At 52.9% G+C, this 20,627-nt stretch overlaps 1 protein-coding gene across 1 annotated transcript in view; it reads right to left on the minus strand.

Moving 5' to 3' along the window:
- The window catches only part of RHPN1 (rhophilin Rho GTPase binding protein 1), a gene marked incomplete at its 5' end in the record, with an annotated part of 41,431 nt that overhangs the window by 1,452 nt on the left and 19,352 nt on the right, over positions 1-20,627 (minus strand). Inside the window, 11 exons of the mRNA XM_084260310.1 lie at positions 753-899; positions 2,038-2,114; positions 2,440-2,634; positions 5,777-5,896; positions 8,151-8,307; positions 8,475-8,662; positions 9,350-9,516; positions 9,829-9,953; positions 11,011-11,088; positions 11,444-11,519; positions 18,642-18,770. Coding sequence (XP_084116436.1) covers positions 753-899; positions 2,038-2,114; positions 2,440-2,634; positions 5,777-5,896; positions 8,151-8,307; positions 8,475-8,662; positions 9,350-9,516; positions 9,829-9,953; positions 11,011-11,088; positions 11,444-11,519; positions 18,642-18,770 — 1,459 coding nt within the window. The remainder of the gene's footprint in view (positions 1-752; positions 900-2,037; positions 2,115-2,439; positions 2,635-5,776; positions 5,897-8,150; positions 8,308-8,474; positions 8,663-9,349; positions 9,517-9,828; positions 9,954-11,010; positions 11,089-11,443; positions 11,520-18,641; positions 18,771-20,627) is intronic.

Below are 20,627 nucleotides of genomic sequence, written 5' to 3' on the forward strand. Positions count from 1 at the left end.
TTGAAGGAAAGCAAATGCCAGCCTGGGGTTGTGGGGACACCATTAGAGCTATGAGCAACTCAGCCAGGCTTGGTCTATATGGAGCCCAATCCCACCCCAGCTGTGTGCAATGGTTGTTAGCAGCCCAGGGGACACAACTGTGGTCCAGATATGGACCATATATAGTCTTTAAGAAGATTTTAAGTCTCCCAAAAAGAGATGTGATCCTGCTTCTAGGGAGCGTGTTGTTACAGAGATGCTGGGCTCTGGATGGAAAGGTTAATGCTGAGCAGTGCTGAAGGAGAGGGAAGGGTTTTCAGTCCCCCCACCACCATGCTCCAGCAAGCTTCTGCTGAAAAGCAGGTGCCCCTGATACCTCAGAAAGCCCATACAGAGGATTTCCATCGAGATAACTCATGTTTCAGACTTGCCAGCTTCTTCCATCCACTGTCTCCTCCCAAAAAGGGGAGAAAGCGGTTAAACACTTGCCAAAGAAAAGCTGCCAGCAGTTCAAAACTAAGCTAAAATCCACATTTTCCCCTTATCTGCCTCCTAATAAACAAAAAATATCCCATTTTTTTCATGACACCCATCTGCAAGGCCCAGGCTGAGATCCATCAGGGATGGATCTCCATCTGAGCACACAGATCCAGTTACCAAGTCATCCAACTGAGCGTTAAGACATAAAAAAAACACCCAACACCCTTTGAGGTAACCCCTGAAATCCCATTTCCAGCATCCTCATGGGACCAGTGAGGATCTGGGGTACTTACAGCAGCACAACCCCCTGGGATGACACCGGCGATGAGGACGGGGGAGTCTCCTCTCAGGGTGAACCCAAAACCATTCTCTCCTCTCATGAGGTGGACTCTCCGCAGTGGGTACCACTTGTTTTTGGCTGAGAAAACTGAGAGGGGGCCCTGGGGTAAGGTAGAAACATAGAAAGCACCTTTTGGTACAAGAACACCACCCTGGGGATGTGCAGCCTTGAAAACACCCACTGATGGGGAGGAGGCAGATCAAGAGAACCCTCATTTTGAGCCTCCTTCATGCCCCAAAATGCAGATTTACCCACTATAAATACAGAGATGCTTAAAAACTCATGTTAGATGTTGGGTCTGTGAGCAGTAGCAGTCTCATGCAGGTTAGGAAGAGCCTAAGTCTTAGGTCTGGACATCCTCCCAGCACTGCCCCACTCTGGCAAGGCAGAAGGAGGTGGTCAGCAAGGTGGCAGCAGTTTAGACACTACAGTCCTGGAGCAAACAAACCAGAAAGCTCCAGTGGACAGAACTGGCTCCTTAAATCCCCCTTCCAGAAGGTAAACCCCATCACCCAAGGAGGGACAAGGAGGGTTGAGGTGTTTCACCACAGCCTGGCTCTGGGGGATGCAGTCCCCCTGGGGTATGAGGCAGTGGGACAGGTCACCTTTTTAGGATCAGATCCCTCCTAAACCTTGTTTTCCTGTATTTTTCTTACTGTACTATGCCTGCAGAAGCAGGATATACCTGTCTGCCCTGAGGCTGTTTGAAAGTAGAGATGGCCAACCTCTTTCTGGGGTGCTAGGAAGCCCTTGGGGTGCCTGGGGGACAGGGGCAGCATAGTTGGATTCCACAGCAGCCCTGAAGCTCAAGCCCTGCTCCCCAGGACTCTGTAAAGCTTAAAGAAGGTAGGGATAAAGGTCTAGTGGGATTTTCCTAGAGCATCCCTAGCTGGCACCATCCTGCTCTGCTCTCCTAAAAGGGGAGAAGGGTCCCTTAGGTCCTTCCTGAGTAAAGATCCCCCCAAACGCTTCTGCCTGCTCCCCCATGCTCCAGAGGAACCTCACGACCCACTTAGGTCTTGGAGACACAGATCTGCACCCTTCCACCCCTCCTTCTGCATGGGTCCCTGCCTGCAAGGAGGCAGCTTGTTCTCCTTGGAGAGCTGCCTGTGAGTGCTGCAGTGGGAGAGGGAGAAGAGGCTGTGGGGAGGAAGGAAGCCATGCAAACAGAGCATGCAGGGGAAGAGGAGGAGAAGTCTGCTTCCTTGGGGCAGCCTCCATCCCACAACTGTACATACCAGCCTATGGAAGAGGTCGGTCACCTTCACCTGGGAGAAGTTGGGGGATTTGATCTCTGGTTTCTGGTGGGTTTTGGCTAGGGAAAGAAAAATACATATGCTGTGGTCAGGCAGAACACAACGTAGGCAGCAGCTGCTGTCTCTGCATTATGTTCCCTGAGGAGGAATGGTGTGACCCATAAGAGCTGGGACCTACTCATGCAGCTGCTGGACACACAGCCCAGAGCCCCCCACTCCCACCCAACGATGCTCCATCACCATGCAGGGAGCTCAGGTCCACACCGACCTGGCACAAACTCACCGTGGAGTTTGCCCACCCCATGCAAACACCCTTCTCAGCAGCACCCTCAAAAAAAAACACCCCTACAGACACACACACACACACACACACAACCCACTTACGGTGAATGTCTGGGGCATCTCCTGTCTCAAAGAAGTCCTCCTCATGGTCGATTTCTGAGTACTTGCTCAGGGAGCGCTTGTGGGCAAAGGAGAGGACCTCCTGGAGGATATCCATCTTCCTCAGGATCTTGCACAAGCCGTGGATCCTCATGGCTTCCTCGTGCTTCATGATGGCTTTCTTCAGGTGAGCTTTGCCTGCCAAAGGGAGCAGAGAGATCACAGCCCAAGCGGAACAAGCCCCGGCTGCCGCCGTTCCCTCCTCTGCTCCGCTACCCACGGATGCCGGCAGCCTCCGCGCCTGTGTCACCCCCGACGTGACTCAGGGACAGCCCAGTCACGTTCACAGCCTGCCAGGCATTCAACGTGCCCTAAATGGAGTAGGTCCCAGCCGTCAAGCTCCAGCCCCTGATGTAGGGCTGGGAAGGGACCTTGAAGGGTGACCTACTTCACTCCCCCGGCGCCGGCAGCAGAGCTGGCAGATGTTCCCAAAAAACTGGTGGTGAAGGAGCAGCCACCACACTGTGCTGCCTCCCCCACCCCTCAAAAAGTCCCTCCTAATGCTTAACCTCATTCTCCTCCCCAAATTAACTTCTCTCCACTGCCTCACGTGTCCCGGGAGGGGGACACAGAGGACAATCGAGCCTTGTCCTCCTGGTGACAGCCCTTTAAGCTTCAGGAAAGATGCAACATGTTTCCCTCTTTTTCTAGGCGAAGCAAAGCCTTCCTTGCCCTCCACAGGTCCTGCTTCCCATCCTCTTCAGCATCCGGCTTCTTGCTTTGCTCCCCTCAACTTGCCTTCAACGTCTTTCCAGCCTCGTGAGAAGAGAGGGGCCGAAAAATGGCCAGAAGAGATGAAATCCCGAGGACCCACGAATGAAAACATCCTTTTTTTTTTTTTGGTGAGAGAGGCTGCAACCAAGACACCCGTTTCCAACGCGAAACTACCCAAAAAGCACTCGCTGTCTCTCTATATATACACACACTGTATCATAGAAACACGTCTGCCTCTAGCACTGCCAGTGCTACGACACACGGTGGCAACATAACCCAGGGAGATGGTAGGAGATTGTTTCAGACTCATGAGGACTGTAGCCAGTGGCCTTGAAGACCTCTGCTTTCCCCCACAAGAGGAAAGAACATTGAGGCTGGATGGAAACCAGACAGGAGACTCTCCAAAAGAATCGTGGCAAATGCAGTCAATCATGTTTTAGCAAAGCTCCCACAGCCACAGAATCACAGGGGTTGGAAAAGACCTTTAAGATCGTCAAGTCCCAACTGCTCCTGGCCCATGCTAAACCAGATCCCTGAGCACCTCATCTCCCCTCTGTTAAACACACCCAGGGGTGGGGACTCAACCCCCTCCCTGGGCAGCCTGTGCCAGGCCCTGACCCTGTCTCAGGCCCTGACCCTGTTCTAGGGCCCTATTCCAGGCCCATCCCAGGCCCTGACCCTGCTCCAGGCCCCTGTTCCACAGCCCCACAACTCTGCCAGGGAAGAACTTTTCCCTCCCAGCTGAGCTGACCCTGCCCTGGGGCAGCTTGAGCCCATTGCCCCTTGTCCCATCTCCTGTCCCCTGGCTGAAGAGACCATCGCCCACCTCTCTGCACCCTCCTGGCAGGGCAGGGCAGGTGGGGAGAAGGTCTCCCCTCAGCCTCCTCTTCTCCAGGCTCAACACCCCCAGCTCCCTCAGCTGCTCCTCACAGCATTTGCCCTCCAGCCCCTTCCCCAGCCTGGTTGCCCTTCTCTGCACTCGCTCCAGGACCTCAATGTCCTTCTGATGCTGAGGAGCCCAGAACTGGACCCAGCACTCCAGCTGCAGCCTCCCCAGTGCCCAGTCCAGGGGCACAATCCCCTCCCCAGCCCTACTGGCCACACTGGGTCTGACACAAGCCAGGATGCCCTTGGCCTTCCTGGCCCCCTGGGCACACTGCTGGCTCATGCTCAGCCTGCAGCCACCCAACACCCCCAGGTCCTTCTCTGCCTGACAGCTCTCCAGCCAGTCTCCCCCAGCCTGGAGCGCTGCAGGGGGTTGTTCTGTCCCATGTGCAGCACTCTACACTTGGTATTATTAAACCTCATCCCATTGGTGTCAGCCCATAGGTCCAGTCTGTTCAGTCAGCCCTATCCACAGGCAAGAAAGCATCAATGTTTTATTGAATATAATTCTATGAATATCATCAACTTCTACTGCCAAGAGATCACTCACAACAGAGGTCAAGCATGGAAGTTGTGTAAGCTTTTGCTCCACTCTGCTGAAGATGGTGGAATATACCCTGTCTGATAAAACATAATGTTGTAAGACTGGAACACAAGGGAAAGAGGAGAGGGGGGAGTTGTAATGTTGCAAGTTTATTCCTTTTCTGTAAACCAAAGCCAGAGCTGATGCTGGCATGATTTGTTCTTCACCAGCAGACATGGAAAGCAGCCTGTTTTCTCCCAAGAAGAGCAGGGAGAGCTGGAAGCCAGGTTGATACAAACCAGGAAAATAGCTGAGAGCAAAAGAGGGTGTGGGGGTGATGTTACCAAAACCTGGTATGGGTTTGGGCATCATTTAAGGAGTCTCCTCATGCATGTCCTCCACCTCCTATCCCCAGCACTAAAACTTTGCCCAGCATCCAAGAGGACTTTGCTGGGGCTGGGGATGTGACAAACTCATTCCTGGTGAGACCTGCCTCCTTTCACACGTGTGCAATGAGGGGAAAGAGCACCAGGAGGCAGCCAGGAGATGACACTCCAAAACCAGGGCGCTGAGCTTGCTCTTGTTGCAGCCTCACTGGGGAGGGGCTGCCAAAACACGACTTCAGCTGAATAAGCAACGCTCTGTTTTTCTCCTGAAGCTGAAAATCTGCATGGGAGGAAGCTCTCGTCTCCCAAGCTTTTTGATACAGCTAAAAAAGCCACCCCCCTGGCATCTGCTGTGTCTTCTTGTCATCAAGCCAAGTCAACAACAAGTCCAAGCTAAGGAACTTCCAGGATCTTTGTGTCCCTACAGATAGAAAACTTGTGTTGGGTGACATCACCTGGCTCAGGACACCTCGGTGCCTAAGGTCCAAATTGGTTGGACAGGTGAGTGCAAGCACCATAAAGTGGTCCTCAACACCCTAATAGGGAACTGTGAGTTTTTTCTGCCTTCCTAGGAAAGAATCTTTTCCAAGAATTACCCCCAAAAGGTGTCTTTGGATGGAGAAATGCCCCCCCACCCCACCCACCCAACAACTCATTGCATGCCTTCATGGAGACCATGCCTACAAGGGGAGGGTTACAATAGGGCTTGCTGCTCATGCATCAAGATTTCATCTCAAGAACTGGGGGGCTTGGCCCCTACTGATGTGCTTACCCAGCTTCCTCCTCTCCTCAGGGTCCTGCAGCAGGATGCGGAGCGATGGTCCCTCTGGCATGGTGATGTGGAACTGTATAAAAGCCTTCTCCTGCTCTGGTAGTTCAGCATCAGATGGCACTGGGTGAAAATAAATGAGTGGGGATGGGCTTAGAGAGAAGAGTCAGGGTATTCCTTGGCCACCTGGACCCCCACGGTGGTGGGGACAAAGGGACCAAGAATTCACATCCACCTTCATGCAGCCCAAATAACTTCAGCAGCAGCTTTGTGTCACCCAACCACAGCCTGCAACGACCACCAAGCCACCACTGATGGGGAGAGGGATGAGTTATCATATTTCAGGCTGCACCAGGCTTTGAAAGTTGAGTGCAGGGTTTGTCCTACGCAGACCACAAGCACCTGACTCTCTTCCTTCCTTCTCTCCCTTGCTCTGGTCTGGAAGCAGGATTGGAAATCAAGAGGCCTGGGTTTTCCTCACCAGCACCAGAGCTGGAAAGCTAAGGGTAATTTGGGAGCTGAGCCCTCCATGTTGTGCCTGGGACCCTGGCACAAGCAGAGAGCTTGCAGTGCAACCAAAGGTTTTCTTCAATGGAGAAAACAAGATGGATAGAGCTTTTACCCCCTTATTTCTAGCCAAAAGCTGCTCCTGATTACCCCTGGCTCACAGGGAGCTCAGGGTTGGATAGCAGCTTCCTCACCTGGGCATTGGGTTTGATAGGAAGGAACCATGAGGGCTCCAGGTAGCCTTGTGGACTTGCTGGTCTGAATGTTAGTTGTTGGGGCCTGGAACAGGCTGTCTAGGGAGGGGGTTGAGTCACCATCCCTGGATGTGTTTAAAAAAAGGGTAGATGAGGTGCTCAGGTGGTTTAGCATAGGATGGGAATGGTTGGACTTTGGACTTGATGATCTTAAAAGTTCTTTTCCAACCTTGTGATTCTGTGAGATCTCAAAGCCTGGTGACCAACCCCTGGTGGGCTGGGAATGGGCAGATCCAAGGCTGGCTCTCCCTGTGTCCAGCTTCTCCATGCCAGCATCCCTGGGGGGGATTAAACTGTAGCATAAGGAGTTTATTGCCAGCTGGTTACAGGAGCAAAAGATTTGTTCTTCTCAACAAGGGGGTCAGGGAGAGGCAGCAAGTGGGGCACGTGAGACCTCAACAGCATGGTCTGGATAGAGGGGAAGAAAAATAATCCCCAAAGCTCCCAAATTAGGCAACTTCTGTGGATTTGTTTTTCCCTCAGCACTGAAGGTTATTAGGTCAGGCAAACAGCCTCAAAATTTTAGGGGAAAGGTTTGCCCTGTCCTTTGGAACTCCAAGCAAACCCAGCCCCATCACCATCCTCTCCTGATTCTGTCTTTAGGCTGCTCCAGCCCCACAGAACCCCAACTCTCTCTTGTCTCTGCCCCAGCAGCTCTCTCTGCTCAATCCTGCTTCTGCAACACCCACACAAGCACAAGCCCAGCAGCAAGATTCTGGGCAGGTTCTGAAGTGGGGGAGGATGCTGGGACAGTCTGGCAACCATCACCAACACAGCACTGCTTTCAGCAACCATCCCTCAAGGCGTTCCCAACCTTGTCCTCAACAACCTCACCAAGTGATAGGTCAGCCCCACAGGTCATCTCGTGCATCAGCTGCCCACCCCCAGATCTTCTGCCTTGACCCAAAAATCACTTGGATGGGGTGTCTGGGATGGCACAGATGGAAATTATAGGTTGCATCCCACGTCCATGCTCCAGCTGGCTTGAGAGAGCTACGTAAGCCCGGCTCCAGCACAGTCATGTGTACCCTGCTGCTAGCACCTCACCACCACGACATGCCCAAGGCAGCTGTCCACAAGGCTGGCAATTCAAGGAGCCCAGAACAGTTTGTTCCATGATATCCTGGGGTTTTTTGGGGGTTTTTTTTGGCTTCTTTTTAGTTTTCAAAGCCCACAGTTAGCCCACCACGTGGACACGGGTGCCTCTGGAGGATGCCTGGCTGAGGACAACAGCACATGAGTGGCCAACAAGCAGCTGATCATCCCTCATTTACCCACCCAACCCCAAAGGAAGCAGCAAATAACATCCCTACAGCACCATTTCACTCATCTTCTTGGAAGAACTTTGCAAATCAGACTCATAGGGTTGGAAAAGACCTTTAAGATCATCAAGTCCAACCATAAGTTGGGAGAAACCTACCCCATGCATGAATTGCTGAGTCAATCGGTGAGATCAACAGCTCAGAGCAGCCCCAAGAACTTCAGGTCTTGAGTCCATCTACCCTGTGCATATGTCCCTTCACCTCTTTTTACTGCATTCCCTCCTAAACACCAGGCTACCACGTGGAGCCAACCCCTGGCTGAACCAGTAGCTACCTCCAAGCTGTAACACTCACCAGGACAGTCGCAGAGAGCAATGGCAGCGAAGTAGTGGGACAGAGCTTTGAAATGCTCTGACTTGACATGGACCATGGTGATCCAAGAGAAAGGAACGTAATCCTTTACGTGGGCCTGGGTCATTGTCTGGTGCACCAGGGAGTAGACGTTTTCCACCTGTTGGGTGTCAAGAGAAACTGCTAAGCCACCGTTTGGGATGTTGGACATCCATGAGGAGACAGTGGCAGGAGGTTCTCCTCTTCTGGGGTGTTCTGCTGACTACAAAAGGAGCCTCTCTATTGGTGACAGCCCCCACCAAGTCTTCTCCTCCCCAAGGTACTCACCCTGGCTGCCTCCTGGGCGAGCTGCAGCCGGGCAAGGAAGTTATGCTGGGCACGTAGCAAGGTCATCTTCTCAAAGACACACTCCTGGACCTGGGCAATCATCAAATGCACCAGCATGTTCAAGGAGGCTGCACTCATATCCAGGCTGGGAGCGTTGGAAAAGTTTTCCTTCAAGTAGTTAAAGGCACCTGCATGAGGGAGAATCTCCTGGTAGCCATTGGGCTTGGAAGCAGGAGGGTCAGAGTTTTGGACCACAAGTTTCCCCACCAGCAACACAGAAAAGAATCATAGAATCATAGAATGGTCTCAGTTGGAAGGGACCCCAAGGATCAGAGAGCTCCAACCCCCCTGCCACAGGCCGGGACACCAACCTCCAGACCTGGATCTACACAGAAGAGCTGTTAACCCATCTCAGACATCAAACATCTCGCTATAAATGGTGGGTAAAAAAGCTGGGGGTCCCTCCCTTGCTATCTAAACCATCCTTGTGCCCACAGATGCTTCCTCCAAAGCCATGGGTGATCACAGCCCCAGGGTCTCTTGTTTTCCCAACTGCCTACAGATGGATCAGCATATCTCCTATCACTGGCTGGGACATCTCCCATCTCTCCTCCCCCAGCTGGGATGTCCTAGCCAGGGTGAGGGGAGATGCTGATGTACCCTCATGATGGGTCATCCCATCTCCTCTTCAAAACCCACAGCACCAGTGTGCTGCCAACCCATGACCGGTTCATAGTCTCTTGGAGATGCCCTATCCTCATCCCTCTTTGACCAACTGGTCCCTCCCCATCCTGCACTCCCGAGGATTATTCCCACCCCAGGAAAACACCACCTGCAAGCCCCTGGGGAGCCAGGGAAAGGGTGAACCCACGTACCGGCCGCCTTCTGAAAGGCATCGATGGCCTGGTTGAGCCCCGGCAGGAAGGCGCGGTCCTGCCGCGCTCCGATCTGGGTGTGGAGGGCTCCGATGTTGAAGAGCACACTGCCCTTCTCAAAGGCCAGAGCTCGCTGGTGGGATGGGACTCCTGTCAGGGAGTCATACCTGGGGAAAGGGAAGAGTCAACAGCTGCCCATCCTTGGGTCTTCACCCACGGATGCAGGAAGAGCTTGGTGTATTTCCATTGTTCTGTGGAGGTTTGCAGCCACCACTTCCATTATGGCTCATCCCCATGGGGCACACACTTCCCCCTGCCTCCCCTCATTAACCCACCCAGGGCAACAGCAAACTCAGCTCCCTGTGTCCACCAGCCCTGGATTTGCTGTTGAGGCAGCCAACCCAGCCAAGTGGAGGCTTGGCCCCAACACCCTCCCCACTGGCAATGGCCCCAGGTCTGATGGGGAAAGTTGCACCAACCAGTGGAAGAAGACACCCAGGCTTTTGTTGGGAGGGAAGAAACGACTGTCAAGGAAGTAGAGCTGGTTGTAATACTCCATCAAGAGCTCCAGACCAGCTTCGTTGCGGCTCGGGGTGCGCATCGCCTGCAAGGACAGGAGAGGAGACTCATGGGAGGGAAGAAGGGTGAAGAAGGGTGAAGAAGGGTGAAGAAGGGTGAAGAAGGGTGAAGAAGGGTGAAGAAGGGTGAAGAAGGGTGAAGAAGGGTGAAGAAGGGTGAAGAAGGGTGAAGAAGGGTGAAGAAGGAAGGGTGAAGAAGGGTGAAGAAGGGTGAAGAAGGGTAAAGGCAGGGAGGAAAGTGAGGCACTGGAACAGGTTGCCCAGAGAGGTGGTGGAAGCCCCATCCCTGGAGGTGTTCAAGGCCAGGTTGGATAGGACTTGGGCAGCCTGGTTTAGTGAGGGTGTCCCTGTCCATGGCAGGGGGCTTGGAACTCTCTGATCTTTGGGGTCCCTTCCAACCAGACCATTCTATGATTCTGGAAGAGGTCTTCTGGGCTTTGAGGTCCCTTCCAACCCAAAGCACTCTGTGATTCTATGAAATGGTGGATTTACAGAGCTCCACGTGCTAGCCAGCCCAGGGAGGGAAGAAACTCCACTTGAGTTATTAGATCAATAGGATCAGATCATTATAGAAACACAGAATGACAGGGGTTGGAAGGGACCTCTGGAGATCACCTAGACCAACCTCCCTAACCAGAGCAGGATCACTTTGAGCAGGCTGCACAGGACAGCATCCAAGTGGGTTTTGAATGTCTCCAGAGATGGAGACTCCACAACCTCTCTGGGCAGCCTGTCCCAGACTGATTGGCCTGTAATATTTTGTAACTTATGAACTGAATCATAGAATCACAGACTGGTCTGGGTTGGAGGGGACGCCAAGGATCACAGAGCTCCAACCACCCTGCCACAGGCAGGGACACCAACCTCCAGGCCTGGAGCTACACAAGGTTGCCCAGGGCCCCATCCAACCTGGCCTTGAACACCTCCCAGGGATGAAGCTGGGGTTAATCCTGCACCTTAAGACTCAAAGATAAGGGAGTGGTTTGGATGGAGGACAAAAGGACCCCAGAAGAAAATGTCACACCTCCAACAAGAGTTTCTGGACAAACCAAAGCAAGACTTTGCAACTCAAAGGACACCCACCTGTCGTAGCTCCATGAACTCTTTGATTTCCTTTTCAAACAAGACTCCCTCCTCTCCATAGTGCTCGCTAATTATATCCTGGATGAGGAAACAAGAGAAGAGACATCCCTGGATTCACCATTGGAAATAAATGTTCAAGATTTAAAGGGTGACTTGGGGTGAATCTGTGTAGACAATAAGCAAGCTATCTCCTCAAGGAAACCCATGCCAAGGAAAGCCATCTTCTTCCCTGCCCAGCTCTTTCTCTCCATACTCTAGACCCCTGTGTCCCACTTTCCCATGTTTTAAGTCCAGGTCCTCCCCATAAATTTATCTCTGGCAAAGATAAGATGTTTTGCCACTGCTGCAGCATCAACTCTATAGCCCCCAACCATACAAAAGCACATGGTCACCCCCTTTCATCACACTGACTGTGCAAAACTCCAACACTCACCTTCAAGGGAAGCAGCAAATCCAGCTCCTTCGTCTCCTTCAGGCCCAAAGGGATCATGGGGACACTGATGGACTCACTGGAAGAAGACATGTTTTTTGTGGTTGGTTTAAAAGCCTTGAAGAGACCCTGTGTGTCAGCAATTAAAGTGAACCTTGAGAAGCCTGGAGAAGAGGAGGCTGAGGGGAGACCTTCTCCCCACCTCCCCTGCCCTGCCAGGAGGGTGCAGAGAGGTGGGTGATGGTCTCTTCAGCCAGGGGCCAGGAGATGGGACAAGGGGCAATGGGCTCAAGCTGCCCCAGGGCAGGGTCAGCTCAGCTGGGAGGGAAAAGTTCTTCCCTGGCAGAGTTGTGAGGATGTGGAACAGGGGCCTGGAACAGAATCAGGGCCTGGTACAGGCTGCCCAGGGAGGGGGTTGAGTCACCATTCCTGGGTGTGTTTAAAAAACAGGTAAATGAGGTACTTAGTGATATGGTTTAGATTAGGACAGAATGGTGGGACTTGATCTTTACTTCCAACCTTTTAATTCTCTGATTCTGTGAACTAGCTCCTTGCCCTGGGCTTGTGCTGCTCTTCTTAAAAGTAAAGCAAGAAGAGGACCCAACTCCACACAGTAGAAGGATGTTCTTCCCAACGTGATGGCAGGAATGGCAGAATCATAGAATCCCAGACTGGGTCTGGGTTGGAAGGGACCCCAAGGATCACAGAGCTCCAACCCCCTGCCACAGGCAGGGACACCAACCTCCAGGCCTGGAGCTACACAAGGTTGCCCAGGGCCCCAGCCAACCTGGCCCTGAACACCCCCAGGAATGGGGCATCCGTCACCTCTCTGGGCAGCCTGTTCCAGCACCTCACCACTCTCTCTGCAAAGAACTTCCCCCTAATATCTCATCTCCCCCTTCCCTCCTCCAGCTTCACTTCAGCCCCCTTGTCCTGCCAGTCTCTGCCCTTTGAACAAGCTGATTCCCCTCCTGTTCCTCTGCTCCCTTCAGGGACTGGAAGGCTGCAGTGAGGTCCCCCCACAGCCTTCTCTTCTCCAGGCTGAACCAGCCCAGCTCCCTCAGCCTCTCCTTGTAGAGGAGCTGCTCCAGCCCTCTGACCATCTCTGTGGCTCCTCTGACCCCTCTCCAACAGTCCCACATCTTTCTTGTACTGGGGCCCCAGCTCTGGACACAGGACTCCAGCTGGGGCCTCAGGAGGGCAGAGCAGAGAGGGACAATCCCCTCCCTGTCCCTGCTGCCACCCCTCTGCTGATGGAGCCCAGGATCCCATTGCCCTCCAAGCTCCAAGAACTGCTGGCTCATGTTCAGTTTCTCATCCACGACAAGAGGTGGAATGTGAAGTAAATAACCTGCAACCATCACCCTTATTCTTCCTGCTTCCCTCTCTACAAGTCCAGTAGCAACAAAACAGGCTTCAGTAACAAATCTGCTTTAATTACCAACCCTTGGCAACCCAGTGTGATGTGAGCCCAGGTCACAGATTCACCCACTCCAACATGCTAATCTGGGCTTCAGCACTGATAAGGACTTGCTTGGGCTGCAGCTCCCTTGCCTGACAGAAGTTTTCTACCTCTATTAAAAGCAGCCTAATAATAGCTCTTTATCTTTGATACTGTAAAATGCTGAAGATGATTAGGACTCTGGGAACACCCAGTTGGGGAGTGGTGTGTGTGTGTTTCAGCAGCAAAACAGGGCAGTTGGGCAGCACCAAGGAAGAAGTGCTGCAGGATGGATGCCAGGAAAACACATCCTTTGAGGGATTTAGAGGTCACAAGGGGGTTTAAAAAGCTTTCCCCAGTACCCATCTATCCCTCAGCAGGTAGCCAACCCTTGCACCAAGCTGCATTGCTGCATCCCCAGACTCTTGGCCTCTCAGGGTACCAATTTATGGCGATGCAAAGAGTTTGATAGAGAAATTGATACTGTGATAATGTGAGGCCACAGCATGAACACACACAATATCCAGGTAAAAGACACCTGCTGGTTAACTATTGCAATGTGATTTGGAACTTGTTTTGATCAGTATAAGCTCTTTGCTTGGTTAATGTAACCTCTTTTTTTGGGTCACTGCATAAAATGACAGATAAAAAGATGCCTCTTTGTACTAGCCCAGGAGATGGGTATTTTGGGGGTGGTATTATTGTCTTCAGCAGAGTGAGGATGGAAGTCCTGTGCATTACCAGTAAGAAATCAAACATGCACTTCTGAGCTGAGGTCTAGATCTTTTTGTGAGGGGGAAAAAGGCAATGTCAGTGCCTCCTGGCTGTTGGCAGGGTGACAAGGTCACCCACTCTGACACTATTGGGCTAATATCTGGTTTTTTTTCAAAACCCAGTCCTTTAAGATTACTCAAATCATTAGGAAGGGGAGAACTCTGACAATACCCAGATAATCCTTTGTCAATACAGACTTGCTGAGACTCAAATGCATCTTGTAGTTATTTTATAGGGAGTGAAGATCAGAAGGTCATGCTGCTGCTTTGCAAATGAACAGTCCACCCAAAACCAACAGAAAAAGAAACTGGGATACTGCATTTAGTCAAATTCTCCAAACAGGCATGTGAATATAAAATTCTGGGTTAATTAAAGTAAAAAAATGCATACCTAGATGGTCTAGATAAAAAAACCTCCAGGATCAAGCTGGACTTTGCAGCTCAACCTGGGACCTTCCAGTAAACAGAGAAAATGCCATGGCTGTCACATCCAGTGGAAACACTTGTGAAGTTCACTAGTCCACTGAAATCAAGATCATAGAATCATAGAATGGCATGGGTTGGAAGAGACCTCAAGGATCAGAGAGCTCCAACCCCCCTGACACAGGCAGGGACACCAACCTCCAGGCCTGGAGCTACACAAGGTTGCCCAGGGCCCCAGCCAACCTGGCCTTGAACACCCCCAGGGATGGGGCAGCCACCACCTCTCTGGGCAGCCTGTTCCAGCCCCTCACCACTCTCTCTGCAAAGAACTTCCCCCTAATATCTCATCTCACCCTTCCCTCCTCCAGCTTCACTCCATCCCCCTTGTCCTGCCAGTCTCTGCCCTTTGAACAAGCTGATTCCCCTCCTGTTCCTCTGCTCCCTTCAGGGACTGGAAGGCTGCAATGAGGTCCCCCCACAGCCTTCTCTTCTCCAGGCTGACCCAGCCCAGCTCCCTCAGCCTCTCTCCATAGGGGAGCTGCTCCAGCCCTCTGATCATCTCCGTGGCTCCTCTGACCCCTCTCCAACAGTTCCCCATCTTTCTTGTATTGGGGGCCCCAGCTCTGGCCACAGGACTCCAGCTGGGGCCTCCTGAGGGCAGAGCAGAGAGGGACAATCCCCTCCCTGTCCCTGCTGGCCACTCCTTCCTGATGGAGCCCAGGATCCCATTGTCCTTCTGAGCTGCAAGAGCCACTGTGGCTCATGTGAAGTTTCTCACCCACCCTGACACCCAGGTCCTTCTCAGCAGGGCTGCTCCCCAGGAGCTCTTCTCCCAGTCTGTATCTGTGTCTGGGATTCCTCCAGCCCAAGTGCAACACCTCACACTTCACAGTACTGAACCTCATTAGGTTCACCCAGGCCCAGCTTTCCAGCCTGTCAAGATCCCTCTGGATGGTTCCTTTCCTTCTGCTGTGTCGACCACACCACTCAGCTTGGTGTCATCTGCAAACTTGCTGAGGGTGCACTCAATTCCATCATCCATGTCATTGATAAAGATGTTACACAGCACCAGTCCCAAGACAGACCCCTGGGGGACCCCCCTTGTCACTGTCCTCCACCTGGACATAGACCCATAGATCTTTTTTAAGAAGCATGTGAGTCTCAACACAGAGGCCTCTTGCAATGAAATACAAGCTATGGAAAGGATTGAACTATGTCTCTCCGTGGGTCAGGCAGGATCAAGCCCTCACCAGCCCAGTTTTGCATAACAGCTCCTTCTTGTTACCTCCAGAAAGTGCTGATAACTTATTAGCACATCACTCATTAGCCCAGGGAGGAAAAGAGGCAAAGAAAGTTGCAAAAAACCTGGGGCCAGGGCAGGGAGGTTGCACCTCCATTGCCATCTGTTCAGACTGAATAAACAGCTTCAAGAGTTATAATTAGTGCTGCAAAACCATTATCACTTCCTTCCCTAAGAGTTCCACTTGAATCCAGTGCCCAGAGTAAACAAAGGGGCTTTTGTTTGGCCTGGGCAGGGTTTGAGGGTTGCTGCTGCTGGTGGTTTCTTTTTAAACAAGGGCAAACAAGCAATGGGTTGGAGAAGCTGAGCATCCCTGATAGGGAAGAGCTTGGGGATGATGCCTACAACATGGGAAAGAACATCTCTACTTCTAGGACAGAAGCAGCAGCATCAACATCCAGGATGAGATTCAGAGACTGAGAGAGACCCTCTGGGTGCAGCAGACACCCAATGGTGGTAGAGATATATGGGGTCCTCCATCTTTATCCCCAGAGGTGATCCCCTGACTTTAACACAATCCTGCACCAAATCATCCTGGTCCTACAGGATAGAATCATAGACTGGTCTGAAGTTGGAAGGGACCCCAAGGATCAGAGAGCTCCAACCCCCTGACACAGGCAGGGACACCAACCTCCAGGCCTGGAGCTACACAAGGCTGCCCAGGGCCCCAGCCAACCTGGCCTTGGACACCCCCAGGGATGGGTCACCCACCACCTCTCTGGGCAGCCTGTTCCAGCCCCTCACCACTCTCTCTGCAAAGAACTTCCCCCTAAGATCTCATTTCACCCTTCCCTCCTTCAGCTTCACTCCATCCCCCTTGTCCTGCCAGTCTCTGCCCTTTGAACAAGCTGATTCCCCTCCTGTTCCTCTGCTCCCTTCAGGGACTGGGAGGCTGCAATGAGGCCCCCCCACAGCCTTCTTTTCTCCAGGCTGAACCAGCCCAGCTCCCTCAGCCTCTCTCCATAGGGAAGCTGCTCCAGCCCTCTGATCATCTTTGTGGCTCCTATGACCCCTCTCCAACAGTTCCCCATCTTTCTTGTATTGGGGCCCCAGCTCTGGACACAGGACTCCAGCTGGGGCCTCCTGAGGGCAGAGCAGAGAGGGACAATCCCCTCCCTGTCCCTGCTGCCACCCCTCTGCTGATGGAGCCCAGGATACCATCAGCCTTCCAAACTGCATCATGGATGCTCTCCTGGTCTTTACACCTCTCTGTCCCCAACAGCAGAGCAATTCTTTCCCTGAGGAGGACCAGGCACCAGGAAAAGCACATGGATGGATGGATGGATGGATGGATGGATGGATGGATGGATGGATGGATGGATGGATGGATAGATGGATGGCTGGATGGATGCCATCTGCTCATCCATCTCAGGAAGGGAAGGAAAGCAGTAGCTCCCATGTTGCTGCAGCATCTCCAGTCTTTTCTGCCTGAGGGATCAGTGCTTTTCTCACCCAGCAGAACAGCACTGCTGAGCAGTCCCAGCACGTTGGTTTGCTGCTGACGAGCGTGGTAGGATTACTGCTCCGGTGAGTCAAGCCCAAGGTGGCTGGGTAAGCATTTCAAAGTGACATTTACAATTAAACAAAAGGTCTAACCTTAGAAAGGGAAGGGAAATAAAAAAAAAAAACCCTAATACCTTCAATGGGAAAAGAAACCAGTGAGTAATCCACTCTGGGAACAGCCAGACCAAGGAGGATGGACACCTGGGCAGCTATGCTTTCAATTTCTTCTGCTAAAAACCCTATTCCACCCATTGGGAAAATAAACCCCAAATAGTTCCATCAGCAGAGGGGTGGCAGCAGGGACAGGGAGGGGATTGTCCCTCTCTACTCTGCCCTCAGGAGGCCCCAGCTGGAGTCCTGTGTCCAGAGCTGGGGCCCCAATACAAGAAAGATGGGGAACTGTTGGAGAGGGGTCAGAGGAGCCACAAGGATGATCAGAGGGCTGGAGCAGCTCCCCTATGGAGAGAGGCTGAGGGAGCTGGGCTGGTTCAGCCTGGAGAAGAGAAGGCTGTGGGGGGACCTCACTGCAGCCTTCCAGCCCCTGAAGGGAGCAGAGAAACAGGAGGGGAATCAGCTTGTTCAAAGGGCAGAGACTGGCAGGACAAGGGGGATGGAGTGAAGCTGAAGGAGGGAAGGGTTAGATGAGATATTAGGGGGAAGTTCTTTGCAGAGAGAGTGGTGAGGGGCTGGAACAGGCTGCCCAGAGAGGGGGTGGATATCCCATCCCTGGGGGTGTTCAAGGCCAGGTTGGCTGGGGCCCTGGGCAACCTTGTGTAGCTCCAGGCCTGGAGGTTGGTGTCCCTGCCTGTGGCAGGGGGGTTGGAGCTCTGTGATCCTTGGGGTCCCTCCCAATCTGTGCCATTCCATGATTCAATTCATGCTCTAGTGGGATGCTCAGGAGAGAGGTATGACACAATTGGAGATGGTTGTTTCTGAGTTATTCCTCCTGCTTTAGAACACTGGTGTCCAGAGAACACAGAATCACAGGGATTGGGAGGGACCTTCAGAGATCATCGGGTCCAACCCCCCTGCCAAAGCAGGGTCCCTAGGACAGGTCACACAGGGAGACATCCTGATGGGGCTGGAATATCTCCACAGATGGAGACACCACACCGCCCTGAGCAGCCTGTCCCAGGGCTCCCTCACCCTCACCAGGAAGAAGTTTTTCTGCATATTTCTGCAGAACTTCCTGTGCTCCAACAAGGCCACTGCCCCTTGTCCTGTTCCCACAGGCCACTGAAAAGGGGCTGGACATTTCCCCCTGCGTCCCACACGTCTGATATTCACAAACATTAATAAGGTCCCCCCTTAGTCTTCTTCTCTCCAGGCTGAACAGCCCCAGCTCCCTCAGCCTTTCCTCACAGGGGAGATGCTCCAGGCCCTTCAGCATCTCCATGTCACTCCTCTGGACTCTCTCCAGCAGATCCCTGGCTTTTCTATCCCAGGGAGCCCAGAACTGGACACAACACTCCAGGTGGGGCCTGACCAGGGCAGAGCAGAGAGGGAGGATCCCCTCCTGTGACCTGCTGCCCACACTCCTCCTGATGCCCCCCAGGATCCCATTGTCTCTCTCAGCCCCCAGGGCACGCTGCTGGCTCCTGCCAGAAGGACAACCCCTGAGCAGGACAGGGAAGCACAGTAATGGGTACAAGGCAAGAGGCTGCCCTGCTCCCCCACCAAAAAAGAAATGAAATAATAAAATAACACCTGAACAAGCTGGTCTTCACCATGCTACAGGCAGCTGCCTGCCACCCAGCTTACCTGTCATTCTGGTAGATATCCACACTGCTGTTCAGCTCCTCCAGCTCCTCTTTCAGCAGCTGCAGGTTGGAGTTCACGTAGCTCAGCTCCAGGGCAACTGTCTCTTTGACCTTGTGGTTACTGGTGGCCCTGCAAGACAAGAGCATGCAGATCAGATCTCCCACATTTCATCATTTGTTTGTCAGTGCTGAGCTGCATTGATAAACAGGTTCAATTATCCAGCAGTACAATGCCACCTGCATCCCTTCAAACCTTCCACATCTCTTGCTCAACACATGAACATTGATTGGCTTGGGTTGGAAGGCACCCCCCTGAAATGAGCAGGGACATCAGAGCATCCCTCAGGGCTCAGTCCTGGGTCCAGTTTAGTTCAACATCTTTATGAGTGACCTGGATGAAGGGATTGAATGTTCCCTCAGGAAGTCTGGAGATGACACTAAACTAGGAGGAAGTGTTGATCTGCCTGAGGGTAGGGAGGCTCTTCAGAGGGGTCTGGACAGGCTGGACCCATGGGCTGAGCCCAAGGGGATGAGGTTTACCAAGGCCAAGTGCAGAGTGCTGCCCATGGGACAGAACAACCCCCTGCAGCGCTCCAGGCTGGGGGAGACTGGCTGGAGAGCTGTCAGGCAGAGAAGGACCTGGGGGTGTTGGGTGACTGCAGGCTGAGCATGAGCCAGCAGTGTGCCCAGGGGGCCAGGAAGGCCAAGGGCATCCTGGCTTGTGTCAGACCCAGTGTGGCCAGTAGGTCTGGGGAGGGGATTGTGGCCCTGGACTGGGCACTGGGGAGGCTGCAGCTGGAGTGCTGGGTCCAGTTCTGGGCTCCTCAGCATCAGAAGGACATTGAGGTCCTGGAGCGAGTGCGGAGAAGGGCAACCAGGCTGGGGAAGGGGCTGGAGGGCAAATGCTGTGAGGAGCAGCTGAGGGAGCTGGGGGTGTTGAGCCTGGAGAAGAGGAGGCTGAGGGGAGACCTTCTCCCCACCTCCCCTGCCCTGCCAGGAGGGTGCAGAGAGGTGGGTGATGGTCTCTGCAGCCAGGGGCCAGGAGATGGGACAAGGGGCAATGGGCTCAAGCTGCCCCAGGGCAGGGTCAGCTCAGCTGGGAGGGAAAAGTTCTTCCCTGGCAGAGTTGTGGGGCTGTGGAACAGGGGCCTGGAGCAGGGTCAGGGCCTGGCACAGGCTGCCCAGGGAGGGGGCTGAGTCCCCACCCCTCAGTGTGTTTAACAGAGGGGAGATGAGGTGCTCAGGGATCTGGTTCAGCACAGGACAGGAATGGTTGGACTTGATGATCTTAAAGGTCTTTTCCAACCTTGTGATTCTGTGATCGTCAACCAGATCAGGCTGCTGAGAGACCCATCCAACCTGACCTTGGATGCTTCCAGGGATAGGGCATCTACCTCCTCTCTGTTTCCTGTGTCTCACCACCCTCATAAAACATTTCTCTTCCTTATATCCCATCAAAATCTCTCCTCTTTTAGTTTAAAACCCCTTGTCCTGTTGTTACAGGCCCTGGTAAAAAGTCATCCCCATTTTTCTTACAAGCCCCTTTATAGTATTGAAAGGCCACAGCAAGGTCTCCTTGGAGCCTTCTCCAGGCTGAACCACCCCAGCTCTCTCAGCCTTTCAGGACTAAGTTAAACCAAGGTATCCAAACCTCTGTGCCATGAAGTCAGAGGCCAGGTAAAACTCATTCCAGTGTTGCCTCCTGCTCACATGAACCTGCTATTTCTCCCACAGAGCAACCTTCAACCTTCCTCTTGCCCATCCATGCTCCCATTGCAGCTTCAATCACTCAAGGTGATTGCCCACAGCAAATAAATGTGCTTTCTAGTTGGGTTTGAGGAAGAAAACCTCATTTTGGGGGCACAAATAACCCTTCTTTAAGGGAAGTGGCATGCTGGGCTTGCTCATTAGTAGCTCTGGACCCTGCCCTCCCTCCTCTGCTCATGCATGTCAGGAGATGTAAACACCAAAGATTGATTTCAGCTGC

This window comes from Gallinula chloropus, assembly GCF_964237585.1.
Source record: "Gallinula chloropus genome assembly, chromosome: 2".
In the NCBI taxonomy this organism is placed as follows: Eukaryota; Metazoa; Chordata; class Aves; order Gruiformes; family Rallidae; genus Gallinula; species Gallinula chloropus.